Genomic DNA, 21,045 nt, shown 5'->3' on the forward strand with positions numbered 1-21,045 from the left:
AAGAATCTCTGCACAAAAACGTGCCTCGTCACAACTACAACCTTGCTTGAAAATACTGCAAAAGAAATGCCAAAACTAAGGAGGAATGAATTACAAATTCTAATGGGCTATTTGTTTGTCATTAGCAAACACATGAGAATAGCAATTAGCTATTGCATGCATTCTTCTTAAGTGAGAAAAACGACTACTTGCTACCAAATAACCCACCCAAAATGTGGGGTTTTATTCCAAGCATCTCAGCCACTGCCAAGAAAACAACTCAACATGGTGAGGATGGAATCACTTGCCTAAGTAATCCTGGTGTATTCCTTTAGCAGTTCTTAAGGAACAATGATCTCTTTTAAGCTCATTAATTAAAGGACATTAAGAATCTTTCCCGGTTACTCAAAAGCCTAAGTCACATATTGTAAATACACTTAAAAGGTGATGAGATAGACAATGCGAGTCCTCTACTCCCTACTAGCATTAAAGCATATAACCAGAACCGTAAAAAATACATTTGCAATGAATGGAAAAAAAAAAAATCCAATCTGATCCAGCAACTGATTATCAGTGCTCTCATCCCAAGTCAGAGACACTGAAGTCTGACAACCTTCTGTAACCAGCTCTGAAAAAGCGCAGGACAATAAAGGTTGGTCGATTCCCCAGACTTATGATCTCCTCAGTGATTAAAAAGATGTCCCAGTGGCTTTAGCATCAAGATTTTTACCACGGAATCTATTTTACAAAGTGATTATTGGGTTTTCCCTCCCCCCCACCCCTCTCCCCCCTTAAGCAAGAGGAGCGATCCGAGTTCACCTCACTTTCCCCATTCAAACCTACAAGCGCCTTAAGTGCTTGCGTGTGACAATAGTGCCCATCCATATTCATCCAGCCGGCTGCACGATGCACTATATTTAGCCAGCCTGCTGTCTTAATATCGGGCAAATAAATTCACCTCTGCCTCGGTGCATTGTTATGACGACTCTGGTGCAAACGAGCGGAGGAGACGCCGGTCCCGTTATAACTCATTTCCCCCGGGCAGGGCGGGCTGATAGCTCCCGAGTCCCCGCGGCAGAGCCGGCTCCCCCCGCAGTTGCCAGCCCTCGCCCCCCGCAGTAGCCAGCCCTCGCACCCCGCAGTCAAACAACACCGTGCACAGGCTGACAATAGCACCGAGGCCAAGGCAGAGGGAAACGCAGGGCAAGGCTGAAACGCAACTTGTGACCAGAAGGATGCAAAGGGAACAGAGTGCGTTTGTCTCCTTCCAGCCGGCTGCCATTGATCGGAGCCAATTGTGCGGAGGGAGCCCCGCACGCCTGCCTCCCCGCCGCCGGGTCGCGGCCGCGTAGCCCCTGCGTGGGCATTAAATCAAAAGCCCGGTGGATGCCGAAAAGCGACGCCATTTTGATGAATGATAACGTTAGAGAAATGGGAATGGTTGGGGGGGCGAGGGGGAGGCAGGCAGGTAGGGAAGGAAGGGGAGAGGTGGGTGGGTCGGGCGGGGGGAGGCGGCGGAGGAGATACCCACCGCCCGTGTTGGTCCTCTTGGTGCTGCCCGCTTCGGGGGGGGCTTCCAGCGGTCTTTTCCGGGAGTCCGGCGGGTCCAGGTCTATGGGAACCCCGGTGTGGGTCCCGTTCTGCTGGATGGGAGCTGCCGCCATCATGTTTGCTGCTGCTCGGAGGAGAATTGTCTCTTCCCTTCGGTGCTGGGGGGGCAGGGAGGGAAGGGGGAGGAGGAGGAGGAGGAAGGAAGAGGAAGGGAAAGGGGGAGGAGGAGGAGGAGAAGGAGGAGGGGAGGGGGCTCGTCCCGTTCTCTTGTCCTTTTCGAAAATGTAGAACTACGCTCGGGGTTGCCGAGGATGCTGAGCGCCTTGTTTATCTGGCAGCCGGGGGGAGGGAAGGAGAGGGAAGGAGGGAGGGAAGCGGGCAGGACTGGGCTGGAGGAGCAGCTGCAGTGCAGTGTCAGGAGGAGATGAGGAGCAGGGAGACGGGAGCGAGGGGGCGAGAGAGGGGAAAGAAGCGGGAGAGGGGAGGAAGGGGGAAGTGAAAAGAGTGAGACGGGAGGAGGAGAGGAGAGGAGGGGAGAGAGTGGGAGAGAAGAGCGAGAACGAGTGAGACGGAGGAGAACGGGCGGGAGGGGGGAGCGGCGGGAGGAGGAGGGAGCGGTGTAAATGGTGGGCGAGTGAGCGAGGGGGAGATGATTCACACCGCCTCCGAGCCCCTCCGGCCCCTGCCTGCCCTAACGCTGCGGCGCGGCCGCCCGCTGCTCCCGCGCCCTCATGCTCTCCTCGGCTGACGGGCTGGGCACGGGGCTGAAGTGGGGGGGCTCCGTGTCCACCCACCACCGCCGCCGGACGCTCCGGCAGCTGGCGGGCTCGGCTGAGCAGGGTCCGGCCGCGAGCAGGGGCCCACCGACCTCGGCTACACCGCAGAAGCCCCTGAGGCAGGAGAGGTTAGAGCCGGGGAAGGGGGTTCCAGACTGGGGGCAGCTGGGCGATATGGGGGGAGGCCGGGGGTAGGGGCCGGTGCGGGGGGAGCTTACAGAAGAAGGTGGGGTCTCCCTTCAAGACGGGCGGGAGATCTGGCCAATGGGAACAAAAGAGAGCGAGGCTGGGATTGAGCGGCGCGGCCAATCACGGGTCGTGCACGGCAGAGCCGCTGGGGGGGAAGGCGGGGGGGTTTAACCTCTGCGGCGGCCCTAGGGGTGGGGGTTGGCGGTGGGAGGGCGTGTGGGGAGGCCGCTCCCGCCCCAGGAGGGTCCGCGCAGTGGTGCCGCGTCACCTGGGTTACGCGCAGAGCCTCGCAGGCCCGCGGCTGCGAGAAAGGACGGCTGTGGCTGCGGCTGTGGCTGTGGCTGCAGAGGAGGCGCCGGATAGCGGGGCCGTGTCTGAGCGGGGCCAGCCGCGCCTCCTCCATCGGTGCCGAGCGGGATTGGCACTTCTGCCGGCAGCTGGGCGAGGGCCGATCCCGCGGGCTCATAGGAAAAATAATAAAGAGATTATTTCTGTGCTGTGACAGCTGGGCTAAGCTAGAGCTGTGTGACACAGCTCGGCATTTCTTACATAAATATTTAATAGAAACGCAAAGATGTTTCACTGCAGCCAGGGGTATTTCCGTTTGCAAATGTCAGAGTATTCAGGTTGAAGCTTATAAGGGTTGCGAGGTGCCGAGAATGTGAAGGTGGGAGGGATTGCCCGTGCGCTAGAAAGGCATTTTTACTCCGCTCTGTGCTGTTTAATCCACTCATTACCTTTGAAAAAATTGGCAGAGTAATATAATCATAACTGCCGTGGTCAGCAGTGAGCATCAGTTCTAGCAACGTGCCTTTGCTGCATTAAACCATGTTGTGTGCTAAATTCATATTGCTGCGTGTATGTACGGAATGGCCGCTGACTCGGTTTCTTGTCCAATACAGGCTGAAAACCTGGCTGGCTGTGGATGAAATCCAACTTCCATTCTGAGCTCCCTGGGAAACCCAGCCTTAGTGTTAGTAATCACTTACCACTAATGCAGCCCAAAACAATTTTTAGAGCTTAAAATACAGATTTCATACATAATACATAGTACAGCACATCGTCTTGCGAGTACTTATAAATTATGAGCCAGATATCTAATATACTATTGGGTATTAAAGCATGGATATTTTAGTATCTGAACAGACTCCTGCCCAAAAGTATTCACAAATTAAAGACCCAATCTAGCACTGTAAATTGGAAACTTTCAATAGCTTCTCTGGGAATTGTGTCCCAGGAATGCAGTATCTAGCCTCACAGCTGGATGAAACAGATGCAGCACATTCAGTAACAAGTTGATAGCATGTACAGTCAGAAAAAATATTGTGTAAAAATGGTACGTTCATAATCATTTTATACCCTTTGTATCTAAGATATTCTGACTCATGGTTGCTTCATTTACTGACTGAAATAAAATTTTTGGCTTCTGTTACCTTTGCGGTTGCTGACACAATTACGGTACAGCAAGCTGAGGACTCTTTTGGCTCTTTCATTTTCTTTACTAAGTTCCAGTTGAAGAATTTTAATTAGTATTTGAGCCAGAAAGAAAACTGTGTGGCTTAAAAACCTCGGGTCCAGTTTGAACGGTCATCAGTCCCAAGCAGCCTCTTTTTATTTGTAAACTGAGCAGACGGCTTACAGAAAATTTAGAAGGCAAAAATAAAAAACATTGATGCTCAAGTGAAGCCATTTTTAGTCAATTTCCGCAGTGGAACTGTAATTTATAACACTGGTCCCTTTATCTATCTGAATGTGCCCCATTCATCTGTGGTAACATTGAATCAAACAATTCTCTTGTTTTAAGACCACATCTGCTTTACTGTGTCCCCTGCACCAATTTTAATTATGTGGCAGGTCTGATTGGATTCAGCACCTGCAAGTATTCCCTTTGGGAATTCCAATTAGCTTATAAAACATTTACTTGATTGCATTCTTTAAATAAAAGTATTGTTTCATCCTAACAATAGGACTATTAACGCGTAGAATGAAAAAGGGTTTTAACGTGATAAGCAGCGTGTGTTTTTTGTGTATATGTCTTCCATAAGCTTAGAGGAAAATGGTAATCCTGAAACCTAATTTCTCCAGGCTCAGCAGATGTCTGTCCTGTGTTAGTCTGTTTCTTCATGAACAGCTGTCTCACAAGTGCCTTCCCTTGTCTCTACAGAATGTCTTTTGTTTAATAATTTCTTTATATGTTATCTCCTGGTCCCACTAAGACAAGCTTTTAAAAAATCTTTTTTGGTACCTGTAAGTAGTCTCTTTATAGTTGAATAGGTTTTGAAGAATTTAGCTAAAGCTATAGAACTAGCCTCTCAGCTATTTTCTTAGTAGGATTTCTACTCAACTAAGCAAATGGCTGCATATAATTGACATTTTAAGTTAATAATTAACAGTTGCAACAACAATTTAATATGAGCAAAATTGTTAGCTATTACAGATATGCTTCAGAATATGCTTCTGAAAGCACCGTCTGTCAAAGCCGGTAACCTGTCTGGGGCCGGGATCTTGAGGTCTCGGAGCGTATGGCAGAAAGTGCAGCCCTCTAGCGGCAGAGGTCACGGGTAGTTTTTGCAAGCTGTGATTTTATCACGGGTGAGGCATGATGAAATAGTTTTTAGCCAAAATAAATAAATAAATAAATAAATGCAAACTACCCAGGACACTGCCTTGTGGTGCTGTCAGTCTCCTGTATTTTTCATGGTCTGAAGCACCTATAGAAATAGCGGAGGCCTGTTGTACAGCTTTGTTTCCACTTTGCCATTATTTCTGTGGAAGAAGGACCAATGGAAAAATTTTAGAATGTCTGTTATCAGCAGAATTTCCCTTTTTTTCTCTCTAATCTGCTTCCCTGCCAGTCTTTTCTAGCCAGTTCCAGACTGGCATATCTACCCAGTTGTTTTCAAGCTGTTCCTTTTCCTGTTTCTTTCAGTTATCTCCTACCAGTAACTTCAGAAAGAATTAGTTCAGTGATAGTATGAAATACAAGTTCAGTTTGCCAGCCTTATTTCTAAGAACACTCTTGTCTGTGAGAGGTGTGAATGGTCTCTCTCACAGGCACGAGAGCTGTCTTTATAAATGACAGGGATTAGGAAGAGGCATAAACCAAACTAATGAAATGCATATGTTAACACATGGAAGTCCACAGAGTAACTTTACATCAATTACAGAATCACAGAATCACAGAATGGCCAGGGTTGGAAGGGACCTCAAGGATCATGAATCTCCAACCCTCCTGCAACATGCAAAGCCACCAATCTCCCCCTCCCCATTTAATACTAGACCAGGCTACCCAGGGCCCCATCCAGTCTGGCCTTGAACACCTCCAGGGATGGAGCATCCACAACCTTCCTGGGCAGCTTGTTCCAGTACCTCACCACTCTCTCTGTAAAGAACTTCCCCCTAACATCCCACCTAAATCTCCCCTCCCTCAACTTAAAACCATTTCCCCTTGTCCTGCAGTTATCAACCCTTTCAAAGAGTTGATTCCCCTCCTGTTTGTAGGTTCCCTTTAGGTACTGAAATGCTGCAATGAGGTCACCCCGCAGCCTTCTTTTCTCCAGGCTGAACAAGCCCAGCTCCCTCAGCCTGTCTTCATAGGGGAGGTGCTCCAGTCCCCTGATCATCTTCGTGGCCTCCTCTGGACTCTCCAACAGCTCCCTGTCTTTTTTATACTGGGGGCTCCACACTTGGATTACCTCAGTAAACACCTCCTAACCTGATTAGGTTCACTGAGCATCAAAATATATGAATCAAATATCAAAACAGGGGGCCTGTTTCATGTTTCAGTGGTTCAGTGACTACCTTTGGAACCAAACTCAATTCTGTTTCTGGTAGAGGTGATGGATACCTCTTCTAGTTAATAGAATTAATGGCTTGGTTTTCCTCTTATAGGAAATATGACAGAGCCCAGTAATCTTTAGATGAAAAATGATATCTCTTAAACATCCAGAGTAGGTAAAAGAAAACAAGTTCTGTTTTTATTCACAATAAAACTGGTATTACCGGGAGTTCTTCATTATCAAACAATTGCTCTGGCAATTGATGTCTGGCAAACCTTTGCTCCACTAAAACTGCAGTTACTTGAAAACTGAAATTACAACTTATTCTTTCAAGCCTTTAGCATCTGCCTCTGTTTATGATTTATTTTTTTTTTCTGCAGTAGTCTACCAGTTAAACTATAGTCATTCTTGATTAAACTATCTAAGTGTTCTTTGAATACTTCATGAATTGTTCGTCAGTAAATATTTTTAAATCTCATTGGAACTTCTAAATTGCATCAGCATTAATCTTAAGAAAATCATACCCAGATTTAAGGAAGGAAGCTGAACATCCCATTTAGAAAGAGAGAAGCCTGATTATCCATTTTCCAGTATTTATATCTCCTGTATTTTTCACACATGTATTGGATGCACAGGGCAACAGTTAAATCCTTTCATATTGTAGATGGTTACTGTGTGGTAGCTTTCTTTGCTTGCTTTCTCTGTGGATGGTGACTTCACAGTGGTAATAATTTGACCACACCATTTATCATAATATGAGTACATTAACCAAAATTCTCTGCTTAGAAGTGGAAGGAGAGAGTGAGTATAGAAAATCAATGGTCATTTCTGCTGTCTTAGCAAAGGGATCTCATGCTTCCTCCTACTCCACAGTGTTCATCAAAATTCTTCATTCCTACAGTTGTAGATCTGTTTTATAAACTATTCCTGTGTTTCTTCTATTTTGAGGTTACCTAATAACATACCCTGATGTCAGTATGAAAAATAAGGTAACCTCGGAACAAGATAATTTTTTGTCTCCTACAAGGAATTGACTAGGACAATGGTACAATCCATAAAACTCCAATGGCTAGAGAATTTTTCCAAAAAGTCATCTCCATAGTGACTTTGCTGTACAGTAAGACTTTCTATTTCTTAGAATGAAAGAAACTGAAGACTCAATATCAGCTGTTTTTCAAGAGTTGTATTCTTCTTTCCTGTTTTCTCATTTATTTTTTAAATACTGAAATAAATAAATCAGAGATTAAAACAGACACAAGACAGGAGTGATTCAGTCGTAATGAAATAATGTTGTAACTTAGTAGGTGAGAAATAAAGGAAGTGTATGTTAGTTTACGGTGGTGCTGACTGCATACATGTTAGCATTGTATTACAAAAGAATGTCAGAAGAACCAGCTATCACTCCAGATTCTTAAAGATGTACTCATCTAAGTGCTGTATGGTGAATAGGGTACTGTTAAGGGAATCAGTATACCTGTTTTTAATCTCTGCTGTTAGAACTGATATTGCTGTATTACTATTTTATGCCTCATTTTGCCCACATTCCACTGTCTTACTTATTTGAAATTTTGACATTTTAGGGTAAAGGAAAGATGAAAAAGAAACGTGAATGGAGAAGTCAGTTTCTTGGATCTTGTTGTGAAGCCTGGTCCACTGCAATACTATACCATTTCCTGTGAATTGAAAGACGTGAAATAATGTGGTAACGTAAGGGCATCTCTACTGAAGCTATATCATGTTCTCAAAGATAGTGATGAAGTCTTAGTTGTTCACATAAATTAAAACTAGTGAAAACAGGTCATAACTTCAAATATAGTCCAATGACACAGGACCTTTTTTGAAACCTTGAATTTTGCTGTAGTCCTGTTGACAATGAGAGTTATTTTAGCAAATGAAAAGAATGGAAAGGGAGGAAGTAAACATTCCACAAGAGACAAAGGAGAAACAAGAATGATGTGATGGAAACAAAGTTACTGATTTTTCTGTTGTAACCGTGATTAGCAAAATTTTAGTTGTGTACATCGTTTTGCTCACTTCAAAAATAAATACTATTTCAGACCACTAAAAGTATGTACTAATAAAATTATACTAGCAAACTCTTCTGTGTTACCAACCAACAGAAATACATTTTTATCAGTATAATTTGTAATCAACTTTCCAAATCATAAGCTATTCTGCCAAAGAAATCTTTTCTGTGAGTAGAATATTAGCATAGCAGAAGGATTTTTGCCAGTGGAAAAGTAACTACAGTCACATCTGTAAAATCATTGCAACAGCAAAAGTTCCTAATAAAGATTTGGACATTTTTAATAATATTTTAAAAGACTTAGTGTATAAAAAAGCATATACCAGTTCACTAAAAATTAATTTTCAGCACAGAGAGATTTTAGGAAGTTGTTATTACCTTCAAGAATACAAGGTTATGCTGGGAACTTCAGCTGATTCTTCCCTGTGGGTTAGCAAATGCCTTAGAGTTTGCTCTTAAGAAATTATTTTGCTACAACAATGTAAGTTGATTATTCCAGTGCTTTATAGCTCGGTCTACTTGAAAATAATTATTTCAAAATAACCATGGATTGGAAATTCTAGTAGAGGAAAGGCATAAAACTTAGTGTTAGGATAAATTGGCCAGAGTAATTTCATGCATATCTTCCTGTTTGTCATACAAACATACATCTGTGTGTCAGGGGCACACAAAGGCTATCTGGTCTGAGTAAAATTTAGGGAGTAGACATAATGCTACCTATTTGAGACAAAGTGCAGTAAGGTTAGAACAGATAGTAGTACAAACCTATCTAAGTTACCATTTTGAGACAAAAGGAGGTAGTGGCAAATTATTAATTACTTTGAGGTTTATTCATCTTACCATGCAAAATATGATCCTGTTGCAAAATATGATTTTGATTTATAATTCACGAAGACCAGTACGGTGAAATTTTATATGTTTGTAACTGGATGCATGACTTTTAATCCAAAAAACATAGAACAACTGATATGCTGTAAAAAAGTGTATGTCTATCTACCTTGCTGAATTGACAATACATTTCTATTTATTTCAAAGGATGACAGCAGCATTGCTTCAGTATTGCGGATTTAAGCCTCCAAATCTCATATCCAAGCTTACTATAAATCAATAGAAATCTTCCTTTTTTTTTTTTTTTTTTTGTATATGTGAGCTCTTAAGCGTTTTTCAGATAAGCTGTATATTATTTAAAACGTTCCACATGCATATATTATTTGTAGAAAAGTTTTTCTGCTTTTTTTTTTTTTTTTTTTTTCTTATCTTGAGAACCCTCCAGGCTGACAATAGAAATCCACAAACCTACTGGATGCAAACAGTTCTGTTGACTTCAAGGGCTTTATGTCACTTAGTATGAAATACTTGAGGGAAAAATAAGTGAGAAAGGGAAGAACTTATATAAAAGACAGTAAGATAAACTGTAAGGCTTTCATGCCATAAGAGAAAGTATCTTTATATTCTAGTGATGGACAATTTGAATTAGTTTTGCATAGATATATTTTTATATAGAGGGATATGAAGTGTCTAGGAATATATAATTTATCATTTCTAATAGACTAAATATAAAGAACAGCCAGTATATAATTAAAGACATGCATTACAACAATTCAAAATCCAAGTTAAGGTGAAAATCTTTATGTAGCTATTGTGTATATTGATAAAAAAAAAGATACAAACATGATGTTATAGAAAGCTGTATGTAATATGTGTATACATACGTATATTTAAAAAAAAAAAAAAGTGTGATTGTTTTTACTCTCAATTTTCTATGGAGTATTTTGTTTGTTGTATTTCAGCCAATTAGGAAGATTTCCTCTTTCAAAACTTCTAAATATTTGTTTTATTCTTTTTATTCTTATTTTAATTTAGAGGTTCAAGTGGTGTCAACTGGAACAAAGAAATTCATATGTTGAAACAGTAAAAATGAAATTACTGCGGAAGTGATTCATTGTGAGATGAACGTCCATACAAAGTAAAAATGAGAAAATATAGAAATAGGATTTCTGTGCGTATTAGCAACAGTACTTACAGTACTTATAGTACTTCATCATGGCTCGCAACAAAGATATTTATAAGTGGATCTCCCACCTCAGTCACATGCTGTTATTGCTTTGAATTGACTGCTGTTAGATTTCTGTAATTCCATACCCTGGGATCTTGTTCTACATGTTTACCCCACTTAGTATGCCTGTAAGTATTTAAAATGGAAATGAACTCTAAGCTTTATATGTGTTTATAACAAAGGATTTGAATCCCTTAAAACCGTATTTATGATTTCTTTAATATAGTTTATAAAATACATGTTCAGTCTGATAGCGTACATTTGCCAATTTTGCCAGTTAAGGTTGGTTACTGCCTACAGTTTTTTATCTTGTTAGGATGTCATTGCAATGAAATTAAGGAAGATGTTCATGGATGAAGCGTAGAATATCAGCAGCCACCGGGCACATTCTTAATAGAAAGTGTTGACAGCTTTTGTAGCTGTAACTTCTTTATAGCATAGAAAATACAATAATATTTCATGCTATAGAAGGGTGATGATAGATACAGATACACTACAACTATACTTGCGTGTTTATGTTGAGATGTTGAGAAGTCCATTAAAACTATCATATCCTATCCTACCTCAAAGGACATTGTTCAAATCATAGAATCATATAATGGTTTGTATTGAAAGGGACCTTAAAGATCAGATAGATCCAAGTCTCTGCCATAGGCAGGGATACCTTCTGCTAGATCAGGCTAACCAGAGCCCTATCCAACATGGTTATGAACAATTCCAGGGATGAGTCATCCACAACATCTCTGGACAACCTGTTCCAAGGCATCACCATCCTCTTAATAAATAATTTATTCCCATGGTCTAATCTAAATCTACCCTCCTTTATTTTAAAGCCATTATGCCTTATATATTATACTTATAAAGGGTATCTCCCTGTCTTTCCTGTTGACCTCCTTTAAGAACTGGAAAGCCATCAAGAGGACTCCAACAGTCTTCCCTAATCTAAACAATCCCTACTCACTTAGTCTGTTTTCATAGAAATGCTCTGGCTTTCTTCTGAGTCTTCTGGACTCATTTTAACAGGGTTTTTTTTGTACTAGAGCCAGAGCTGAATATTTCAGGCACAAACTCTACAAAAGGCCAGCAGAGGGGAAGAATTATCTCCATTGACCGCTGATCACTATTCATTTGATGTAGCCCAGGAAGCAGTTGGCTTTCTTTGCTGCAAGCATACTCTGCCTACTCATTTTGAATTTTTCATCCAACACCAGTAAGTCCTTCTCCATAGGGCTGTTCTCAGTGTATTCATCGCCCAACCTTTATACATGCTTGGGATTGTCCTGACTCAGGTGCAGCACCTTGCCCTTGTTAAACTTTAGGAGGTTAGCACAGGCTCAGTTCTCAAGCTTCTAAAGATCCTCCCAGATGGTTTCATTTCCCTCCAGAGCGTGAGCCACACCAGATCTTCGCAAACTTGCAAACTCCATTCTATTGTCCGTGTCACTGGCAGAGATATTAAATAATTCTGATCCTAATACCAGCACTTAAAGGGCCAAACAGATCTGTTGCTGGTCTCCACAAAGATATCAAGCAGCTGACTGTAACTCTTTGAATGGGACCCTATCCACCAAGTGGACTACCTATTAAATCCACATCTCAACAGTTTGGAGACAAGGATATTATGTAAGACACTGTCAAATGCTTTATACAAGTCCTGGTAGATTACATCAGTTCTTCTTCCCTTATCCACTAGCACCGTAACCCTGTCACATAAGGCCACCAAATTTGTCAGACATTATTTAACTTTAGTGAAGCCATGGTGGCACACTCTCCATTCTTCAGGTGCCATAGTTTCCAGGATCTGCCTATATTTCCTGCCTCATTAACTGTTCAGTCTAAAAAATATTTTTTCTTCCCCAGTGAATTTACTGTGCTTTTTGACTACTTACTGCTTTAGGAAGATGTGACAAAGGGTAGTACTAAACTACTGACTTGTTAAGGAAAGCACACATAACACAGTGATGCTTGAAAATGAGTATGTTAAAACTTTATCAAATGTTAGTATCTAAGGGTAGTAGTAAAAGTGTAAGCAGCAAACACAGGTAGTGCAGCCAAATTCAAATAAATTATTTTGTATAAGAATTGGAAAGATTTGGTTCAGTTATGCAAATCCTCATTCACTTTATAGATATATATTGTTCTATTCAACACTTTTTTCTCCCAAAACAATCAAAACACCAAAATGTTTTCTTCTGCTTTTCAACAACTTTTTATACAGAAGATTTTTTCTACTAAGATATAATTTTGATGATTTAGGAAATATTTATATCTCAAATGATTGTATATATGTCTCGTATGAATGGAAAGATTATTGTAATTATCTTTTGGACTGCATGGATGTATTATTCATTATTACATCATTGTACTGTGGAGGATCTGGGTTGTAATATATACGTCCAAAGGTTATGCATCAGTTAAAAATCGTTAAAAGGAATTTATCTCTTTATTACATTTGTAACATTAATGGAAAAAAAAATAAAATTAAAAAAAAAAATGCTGTTAGCTTTCCAGGAACATTTTTTTTAATTTAGAACCTCTAAGATTTCGTAGGAAAATATGTCACATAATCAAACAAATACTTGGAATTATAGGTTCTGCAACACCATATTATGTTCTGTGGAAGTCACTTATGGAAAAAAAAAAACCTATCCTCATAGTATTCAGTGTCATCTTAATAAAACACATGATGACAGCAGGCATTTGTTGAATTGAAGTTTGAATTATGTTTTATGATTGTTTTCGGCATTCAGTTTAATGAACTAATATTCTTTGTGAATCCTGACATTTGAAAACAAAGCTGAAGATTGTAATTAATTTATTAAATTAAACAGTTCTTCTTTGTATAGTGAACCACACTGTTTTCTTTAAAAGATTTTAAATTACTGGAATTTCATTTTAATTTGAAAGCCTTTATAATAAAAGAAAAATGATTATTATAAAACAAGTATATACGTCTATGTACATACATGCATTTTTGTATATACATGAACAGAAATAAAGGAGATTCTCATTAATGATGCATGTTTTATGTGCTTTTATATGTATATTTATCCATGCATTCATACACAAAATCATACAGCAGTGTTGAGCCCTCTAGTGGTAAGAAACTTCTCAGTTAGGAAGGCTTTAGTCAAATTATATTTCTCCTAAATGGCAGGTGTCCAAACTCAACAGCACTATTATACCATCATAGATGTTCAGAATGACTTCCCATAGTCAAGATGGGTCTGTATTTATTTGAAAATACAGTTCTTCTAACAGAAGAGTACCTACAATACACTAATGATAGTTTGTAATATCTGTTTCAGAAAAACCACAACATGTGAATACTGTCAAACTAATACTGTCAAGTAAGCATCTTCACTCTCAACATCAAATTATATACTTCCACAGGTAAGTACCAAATTTCAGAAGAAAAGTCTGCATTTCAAATTGAAATGAATGTTTACCTAATTTGGCCTTTCCACACTAAAACGAAGGATTTTATTCTTCAGTGGCCATGAACATTGTTTCAACCAGATTATTTTAATTGTGTCACTTCTACATACTACATAATAATTACCATTTTTCTAATAGCTTTTTGTCTAGATTAACTTTAGATGTTAAAAATAATGGGAGGATCTAAAGAAATGTAGAATCTTCATTCTTAATGATTTTAGTAATGTGGAGGCTTTTGAGCCACTCAGATTCTTTTAAATCATTATCATGCATAACTTCTTAGGAATATGACAGCTTTCTTTCTCCATATGATGCATCTATTTAGTTCCCTTTGTTAAAATATTAACATTTTATAACACTTTATGTATGTTTAACATACAAACAACATACATCAGCTATACAAATAAGAAACTGTGGTGTAGAGGGGCAGAATCTGCAAGTGGATTTTGTCATCTAATCTAGTATGTAATGAGTGAACTTTAAGAATGTGAACTTTGGCATTCGAATTGTGCTTACAAGCAAAAAAGTCTGCAAAATTGCTAATGCATATAGAGAGTTAGATACCTATTAGAAGTTCATGTAGTACTTCAGTTTTCGCTTTGGAAATGATTCAGTCCGTTCACAAAAAGCCAAAGCCCTGCAAGGAAAAGGTAACTGGACATTCTTCGGTGTACGGTCCCCAAATCCAACAGATGTCGTTGGCTCATGCTAAGCACATAGGATCAGGCTTTGTACTTGACGTAGAAGTGAGTACTTGCTTCATAAATATGCAGACAATTCACTCATTGAATAAAGCATACTAATGTCTAATTCAAAAGGAAAATCTGGAGTTCCAGACTTTGTTACAAAGCTTGTCTGCGTATCATGCATGAAGGAGCAACTGGATAAAAGAATAAAATACTTCTAGAGCAGTGATAATACTGCAAAGCTGCCTTCTTTTCTAATCAGTGGTCACATTGCTTGTCTACCTGCAGGAGCCATTGCATGCTCTCCTGGTAAATCCTATTTTTTTTTTTTTTTTTTTGTGTGCGTGTGTGTGAAAGCAATTCATTTTCACTAGAAGAAATAGAGAATACCCATAGCCTAACTCATTGTGTGATAGAGATTGTGGGGATTTTTTTTTTTTTTTTTTTTTTTTTTTAAATCGATTCTATGGATAGTTCCAGTGAAATGAATTTTGGTAAGAGATATTTCATATTTATCAGTAATATGAAAAAAAACAAAACCCCTCTTACCTACATACTGGGAAAATACTATAATTACTACCGGAATTGGGATAGAGAAGCAGCAGAAACATACACTAAACCTTCAAAAATAAATATGTTAGTTTATAAAAAGAAACAACTTAATTCCCTTACTATAAGAGCCCAGAGCTGTAAAACAACTACAAACAGAAGCTTCTCCTAAAAGTAGGAAAGAAAAACCTGGATCTTGAACAGACTGAATTTTAGACAACTTCTTAGGGTGCTTAAAATACAAGTTTTTGATTCAAAAGTATTATTGAATGGCAGCCTGATAAGAAAAGAAATTAGAGACTGCTAATATGAAGTCATCAAATCAAGTTGTACTTTCAGGCTGCTTCCTCCTTTGCACTTGATATTACTAGCATCTCCTCTGTATCTTCAAGTATAGGTGGCATTATTAAATCATGGAAACAGAATCACAGAATGCCTTGGGCTGGAGAGGACCTTAAAGATCATCTAGTTCCATCCCCCTGCCCTGGGCAGGGTTGCCAACCACTGGATCAGGCTGCCTATGGCCTCATCCATGCCTGGGTGAGCTGTATCCATGAAGAGATGGAAAGTGAAAACCCCAGTATTCTGCAAAGCAAGTTGGGAAGAAATTTTGCAAGCCAAAACAAACAGGATGAGTTTCAGTTCCTTCTCATGGTGTGTGTGGCACTTTCTGTATCCATCATCAATTACTCTACTACAGCACAGGAAAAAAATCTAAAACCAATAAATGCAATATATCTTCCAGAATTGCCTTTTAATTCCCAGTAATTAGATTGTGTTCAATTTCTGATAATAAGATCATACACGTGTGCTGCCAGATGTATTTCTACTTCCCTTCAATATACCAGATAAATGTAGTTAGTCACATTTTTTAGCATAACCTAAGATTCTCCACGTGTTTTTTTATTTTATTGTGTATTCTCTCCAGCATTTCCCATCTCCATTTCCCTTTAACATTAATTCAAAACCTTTGTTAGTTCTCTTTTCACAGAAGTACAGAAAGCTCAGGTTAAGAATATAATCTATGATAATACTTAAGTCTATTTTAGTCACTTTTTTTTCTTAGGTAGATTCTGCCATCCTATTCAGATAAACTGCATTTTTTAATCTGAAACACGTTCCTTTTTGTCTGGCTGTATTAAATAAAATTTTCTAGATCCTGCCCATTGAAACATTTTCATTTATATTTCCATACTAGTAATCCATCCCTTAGTTATCAAGAGTCTGCTAATCATCAGATCATTATTAAAAAGTGTATGCAATGTTCATTAATAATGTTAGACACTTGTCAATAACTTTCATAGTCTTCTCCCTCCCATTCTTCATTCAAATTGGAGATGATAATTACTATGTAACAAATTTGAACAAGTTAAAATAACTTTAAAATAACTTTAAAATTCAAAAGGAGAAGTTATTTTATTTTGCATACATTTTATGCATAATCCTTTGATTGTTCATCCCCTATAGGGATCCAGTAACCAGACTCAAAAGACTGCAAAATATGTATAGAAAGAGGCTTCTACTGTAGCAAGAAAGAAATCCCAAAAGATGATGGGGGAAAAAACTAACTAAAACAACATTGCTGATTGATCTATTTCTGACAAAAGAAAACATGCTTCTAGCTCATAGCTAGAAATTTCTTCCACGAGCTATAGTGTTTGAATAATAAATAAAGCACCCTTCACTGCATATAGTGAGTTAATTCCAAGTGTTACGTATTGATGTAAGGAGTTTCGATCACCATGTCCATACTCAGTCAAAATTAAAAAAGAAAAAAACACTATATTTTTCTAATAGCTCGTGTCTAACAAAGAAAGGCAACCTGCTAAGTCTGTAGCGTGGTTAAGTTGCCTATAAAACCTACCCATTTCCTACTTTTCCAAAGTAAAATATTGTTATATAGCCTTTGATGTAACAATGCTGTTCTTTTTTTCACAGCTTAGCCTGGTGTTTGAGATACTGTACGCATGAGTTGATTGAAACCTTAAAATATATAAAATATCCCATTAAAATATTGCTTTTTTGGGCCCAGAAAAACTGTCATGAAATATGAAATAATATATTTACTGATTCTATACAGTCAAATCAAAATGTATTTTCCTAATATTTTAAGTATAAATAATTAAGTCAAAATAAAGTAAAATGAAGATAATAGAGCATTATAAAGGCTGTTAAGACTCCTGAAGACTCTGAATGACATTACTTTCTCCCAATGTTTTCTCACACTTCTTACCTAAAAAGAATGCTTTCTATCCCCAATGCCAATATTTTACATAATAACATTTTAAACTATTTTAAAATCATATGTTTTGAAGCTTTTTATGCTTTACTGGTTTGCTGTGATTTTTGCTGGTGCATTAAAAACATTTAATCAACTTTCATACGGTAAAAAGAAAAGAGCTTGACTCAGGTCACAGCTAGATAGAAACATCTTAATATTATTTTAAAAAAATGTTTAAGCAATTACTTCTCTCTTCAGTTGAATTAAATAATGCAACGCTGTTCTAAAGTTGTATTTTGAAGGTCTAATAATATACCAGATGCACTGTGTAATTTTAATATTCAATTTTATGACTCATTTCTTTTCCAAAAAAGTCAGTTTTAAGATAGCATAATTTTGAAACTAGTTAGAAAGTTCACTGTTGGTGCGATGTAAGTAAGCTATTGGCCTCTATGATTTACCTAATTCACCTTTAGCTGTCTGGTTTTAAATATGATTTGGCTCAAATATAAAATAGTTTTTAATTTTATTCTATTTCTTTGGGAAGTTTTGTCTTTGTACTAGGCTAGACATATTTTTTTTTAAGGCATTAAATGGTATGTGTAGAAGTGGAACAGCCATAAAGAAATAAGTATATACACATAATGCATTGTCTCAGATACATAGAAAGAAATACTTGATGAAAGAAAAGAAGTTTAATTACACTGTAACTTCTAGCAATTTAACTTTTCTGGGAATTGGCCCTCAGTAGCTCAGACTGCAAGGGTTGGCATTACTTAACATTTCCACTTGCTGGACCGCTGCTTACAGTATTCACCACTTCACAGTACAGCCAGTTCCTAGGACTTCACATATTAGAAAGGCTACTGAAATCTTTAAGTCTGTTTTCCTCTTTTTAAGAAATGGCCTTTCTTATCTCTGTTCAAATTGCCAAGAGATGACAATGCATGCAGCTAACCCACTCCACTTAACTGTGGCTGTGAGGACAGGAAAATCCCAACTATATGCATTCCAGCAGCAGGAGAAATACTCTATTCCACTTCCAGAAAAGGCTCAGTCTGATATAGAAGATTTATGCTGTCCTTTTCTTATGCTCAGGGTGTGAAAAAAATAAACAGAATAGAAATAAAGATGTGATATTTGGACACTTACTCCTTGTTAATTTTGCTAAATGCTCTATTCATACTCTTTGAAAGGGCAGAATCCTGGCTGACCAGTGCTTAAACTAATGTACTGATAGCCAAAGTTTAGCTTGGACCCCTCTCTCCTGGAACAACTACTTCTATGCAACATCTGTAGTAAACTGTAAGAGAGCAAGTTCTGTTAAATTTCAAATAATAAAACAGCACCAAAGCAATACCATCATGTTTTCTTATTAAAATGTACTAAATTATATTATTTAACACTAAAGATTGAAAGACTGACTAATTCTTCTAAGAGATTTACAAGTAGGATTTTAAAATGGAAGTTAACAATTGTTTTATACAACCCTGTTTTATTACAACAGAAATTCACCTGCAGTAAAGTTAATAAAAATAATATTCCTTAACCCCCAGTGTTTTAAAACTACAGGGTACTCAGTGAAACTAAATAGAAGAGTAATCTCTGAAAAGTCTAAAATTTAAACAAAAATAGATTTACAAACCTCTGTTAGCAAGCATAAATGCTGTAGTAGATTTACCTGCTACCTTCCAGAAATTAGGATTAGAATATAAGTATCTACCAGGAGCACAAAGTGCATTATTTCAAAATCATCAGTAGGTAAATCTTATTGCATTTTTCTTGATCACAGTGGAAAATTGATCTTTTTCTCACTTCCAGGACAGATTTTTCTCTTTTTCTATTAAAACAACTAGAACTTGAACCAGTAAAACTGTGAATGAGGGAAAAGAAATAGAAACTAAGAAAAGTAAAAAGTTTGAAGGCAACTGAAAATTGATAAATATGTGTCAGAGCAGAAAACGATGGCAGTTTGCCAACCAGCTGCGAAAACTAATTCAGCTTTAGATAAAGAGATTTTAAGGGGGAAAAGGACAAGCAAACTTCAGAAAAAGGAAGAAAAAAAGAAGCAAAGAATAAATCCTTAGAGCTGTGTTAAAAAAGAAACATAGGCAGTGCTTTGTTGTTTTAACTGCAGAACTGCAAGAGAGGCTTTTCATTGAGTCTCTGAATAGCACCAAAGAAATAACGAGAATAAAGTGGAAGCACTAAAGGTTTCCTTCATGCAGCAGCTTATAGACCAGTCCTCAAAAAAGGATTTAAAGATTAGGTTTTCTGGATAAATAGAAATTACTTACGGTAATAAGTTTTTTTTTTTTTTCCACCAATCTACATATGGACATAAAAATTTGTGTACATGCCAAGAAGTGGCTGAGATTGCTTGACAAAGGAACAGCTGACAAATAAAACAATTAAAAACTTCAGTGGAAACAAGCTTTTCCTAGAAAAGAAAAATATTGAAAAGTATCTTAGTGAGCCAGTATGTAATCCTCAAGAATACTTCCTCCCACCCCAGGTACATCATGTTTGCTATTTTGTGGTCAGAAAGCATGTAAAAGAATGAAGTGATGAATGCTGTCTGGTCACAACAGCAGACCAAAATAGCAAGCTGGTATATTAAATAACATGAAGGAGGATAGTCACAGGTTTGTCCCTTTGTCACTAGGCCTTTTGATCAGGCTGTGAATAGCAAGTCAGCATGACGTAATGCTGCTGGTTATTATGCACAGAATCTAATGACTGCATCTACTCTGTCCAATTACAGCATTCTTAGAGGCGCCCTTTAATCAAAATCTCCTGACCATTCAGATTATACAGAGCTTAGTGGTACCCTCTGCATACCTTGGAAATACCATCTTTCAGCTGTTGATTCCCTGCAAATGCCTGGCTCTTAGAGTGCCCTCACACGTGCCCCCTATGTGAACCACATCCTTTCACCTCCATTATGCATGGCTTCATTCTGTTGCATGGAATTCCCAGAGCAGCATAGCACGACCATCCAGCTTTTACACTGTACTTTGAAGTACCACCCTGCATCCAAGAGAGAGAGGCAGGATGCACAGCTTTCTTATGCTGTAGTATGCACCTTATATATGTGAAAAACTTGACATTAAGATGACAAAACAGTTTAGGCTTGTATCAGAGTAAAAGCTTTGAACAGTATAGCTACCATAAAACCCAGGCAGAGTTCACAACAAATTTAAAATATCTCTTACATATTCTTTCAGAGAGGGAACTATGAATGGGAAGAATGGTCCCCACTGAGCTTTTTGCAATCATATGACAAAAAACTTGGAATGATATTCTGTTTTATTATGAACTTACAACTCAGAATATGAAGGGATCATTCAAACAGAAAAAAATACTTCAGTTCTATTTACATAGTTAGCTGTAGCATTTTTATCAGCACAGATTAGTAAACTGTAAAATACAGAAACAGCATGCAGTCCCTCTGTTTAGACTTAGTCACAAACAGACTATAGAGTAGGGCATCATTAGCTGACATTTTATTTGTCAAAGTTTCTCATTTCCTGCAAGCTTAGGCAAATGAAGAATTTGTCTTTTTTTTTTTTTTAATGGATAAATTTTCCAACAGCTGTTTCAGATGGACAAAAAAAATTCATAATGGTGGTTGTTTGTTCTTTTGGGAAGTTTCTTTGGCAGTTTTTAACAGCTTAATAATTGTTTTTCTGCTACTCATCAGTGCTGATGGTTACACTTTCAGTAAGGTATAACAAATGAGGATGTTGCTTTTTTGTGTTCCATGGCATGTAATACCCTGAACTTTGTCACCAT

At 38.3% G+C, this 21,045-nt stretch overlaps 1 protein-coding gene and 1 long non-coding RNA gene across 2 annotated transcripts in view; one reads left to right on the forward strand and one right to left on the reverse strand.

The window, feature by feature from the left end:
* The window catches only part of NOVA1 (NOVA alternative splicing regulator 1), a 129,758-nt gene extending 127,853 nt beyond the window's left edge, over positions 1 to 1,905 (reverse strand). Inside the window, exon 1 of the mRNA XM_042814187.1 lies at positions 1,511 to 1,905. Coding sequence (XP_042670121.1) covers positions 1,511 to 1,646 — 136 coding nt within the window. The 5' untranslated portion in view covers positions 1,647 to 1,905. The remainder of the gene's footprint in view (positions 1 to 1,510) is intronic.
* A 443-nt stretch (positions 1,906 to 2,348) lies between these two features.
* Positions 2,349 to 12,625, forward strand: LOC122157959. The gene is made up of 4 exons (XR_006168085.1): positions 2,349 to 2,434; positions 3,398 to 3,468; positions 7,855 to 7,981; positions 10,164 to 12,625. It is a non-coding gene; the product is annotated as an uncharacterized LOC122157959 (long non-coding RNA).
* The last annotated feature ends 8,420 nt before the right edge of the window (positions 12,626 to 21,045 follow it).

The sequence above is a fragment of the Centrocercus urophasianus genome, unplaced genomic scaffold (assembly GCF_019232065.1).
Source record: "Centrocercus urophasianus isolate 14NV4802_14NV808 unplaced genomic scaffold, USGS_Curo_1.0 seq_14, whole genome shotgun sequence".
In the NCBI taxonomy this organism is placed as follows: Eukaryota; Metazoa; Chordata; class Aves; order Galliformes; family Phasianidae; genus Centrocercus; species Centrocercus urophasianus.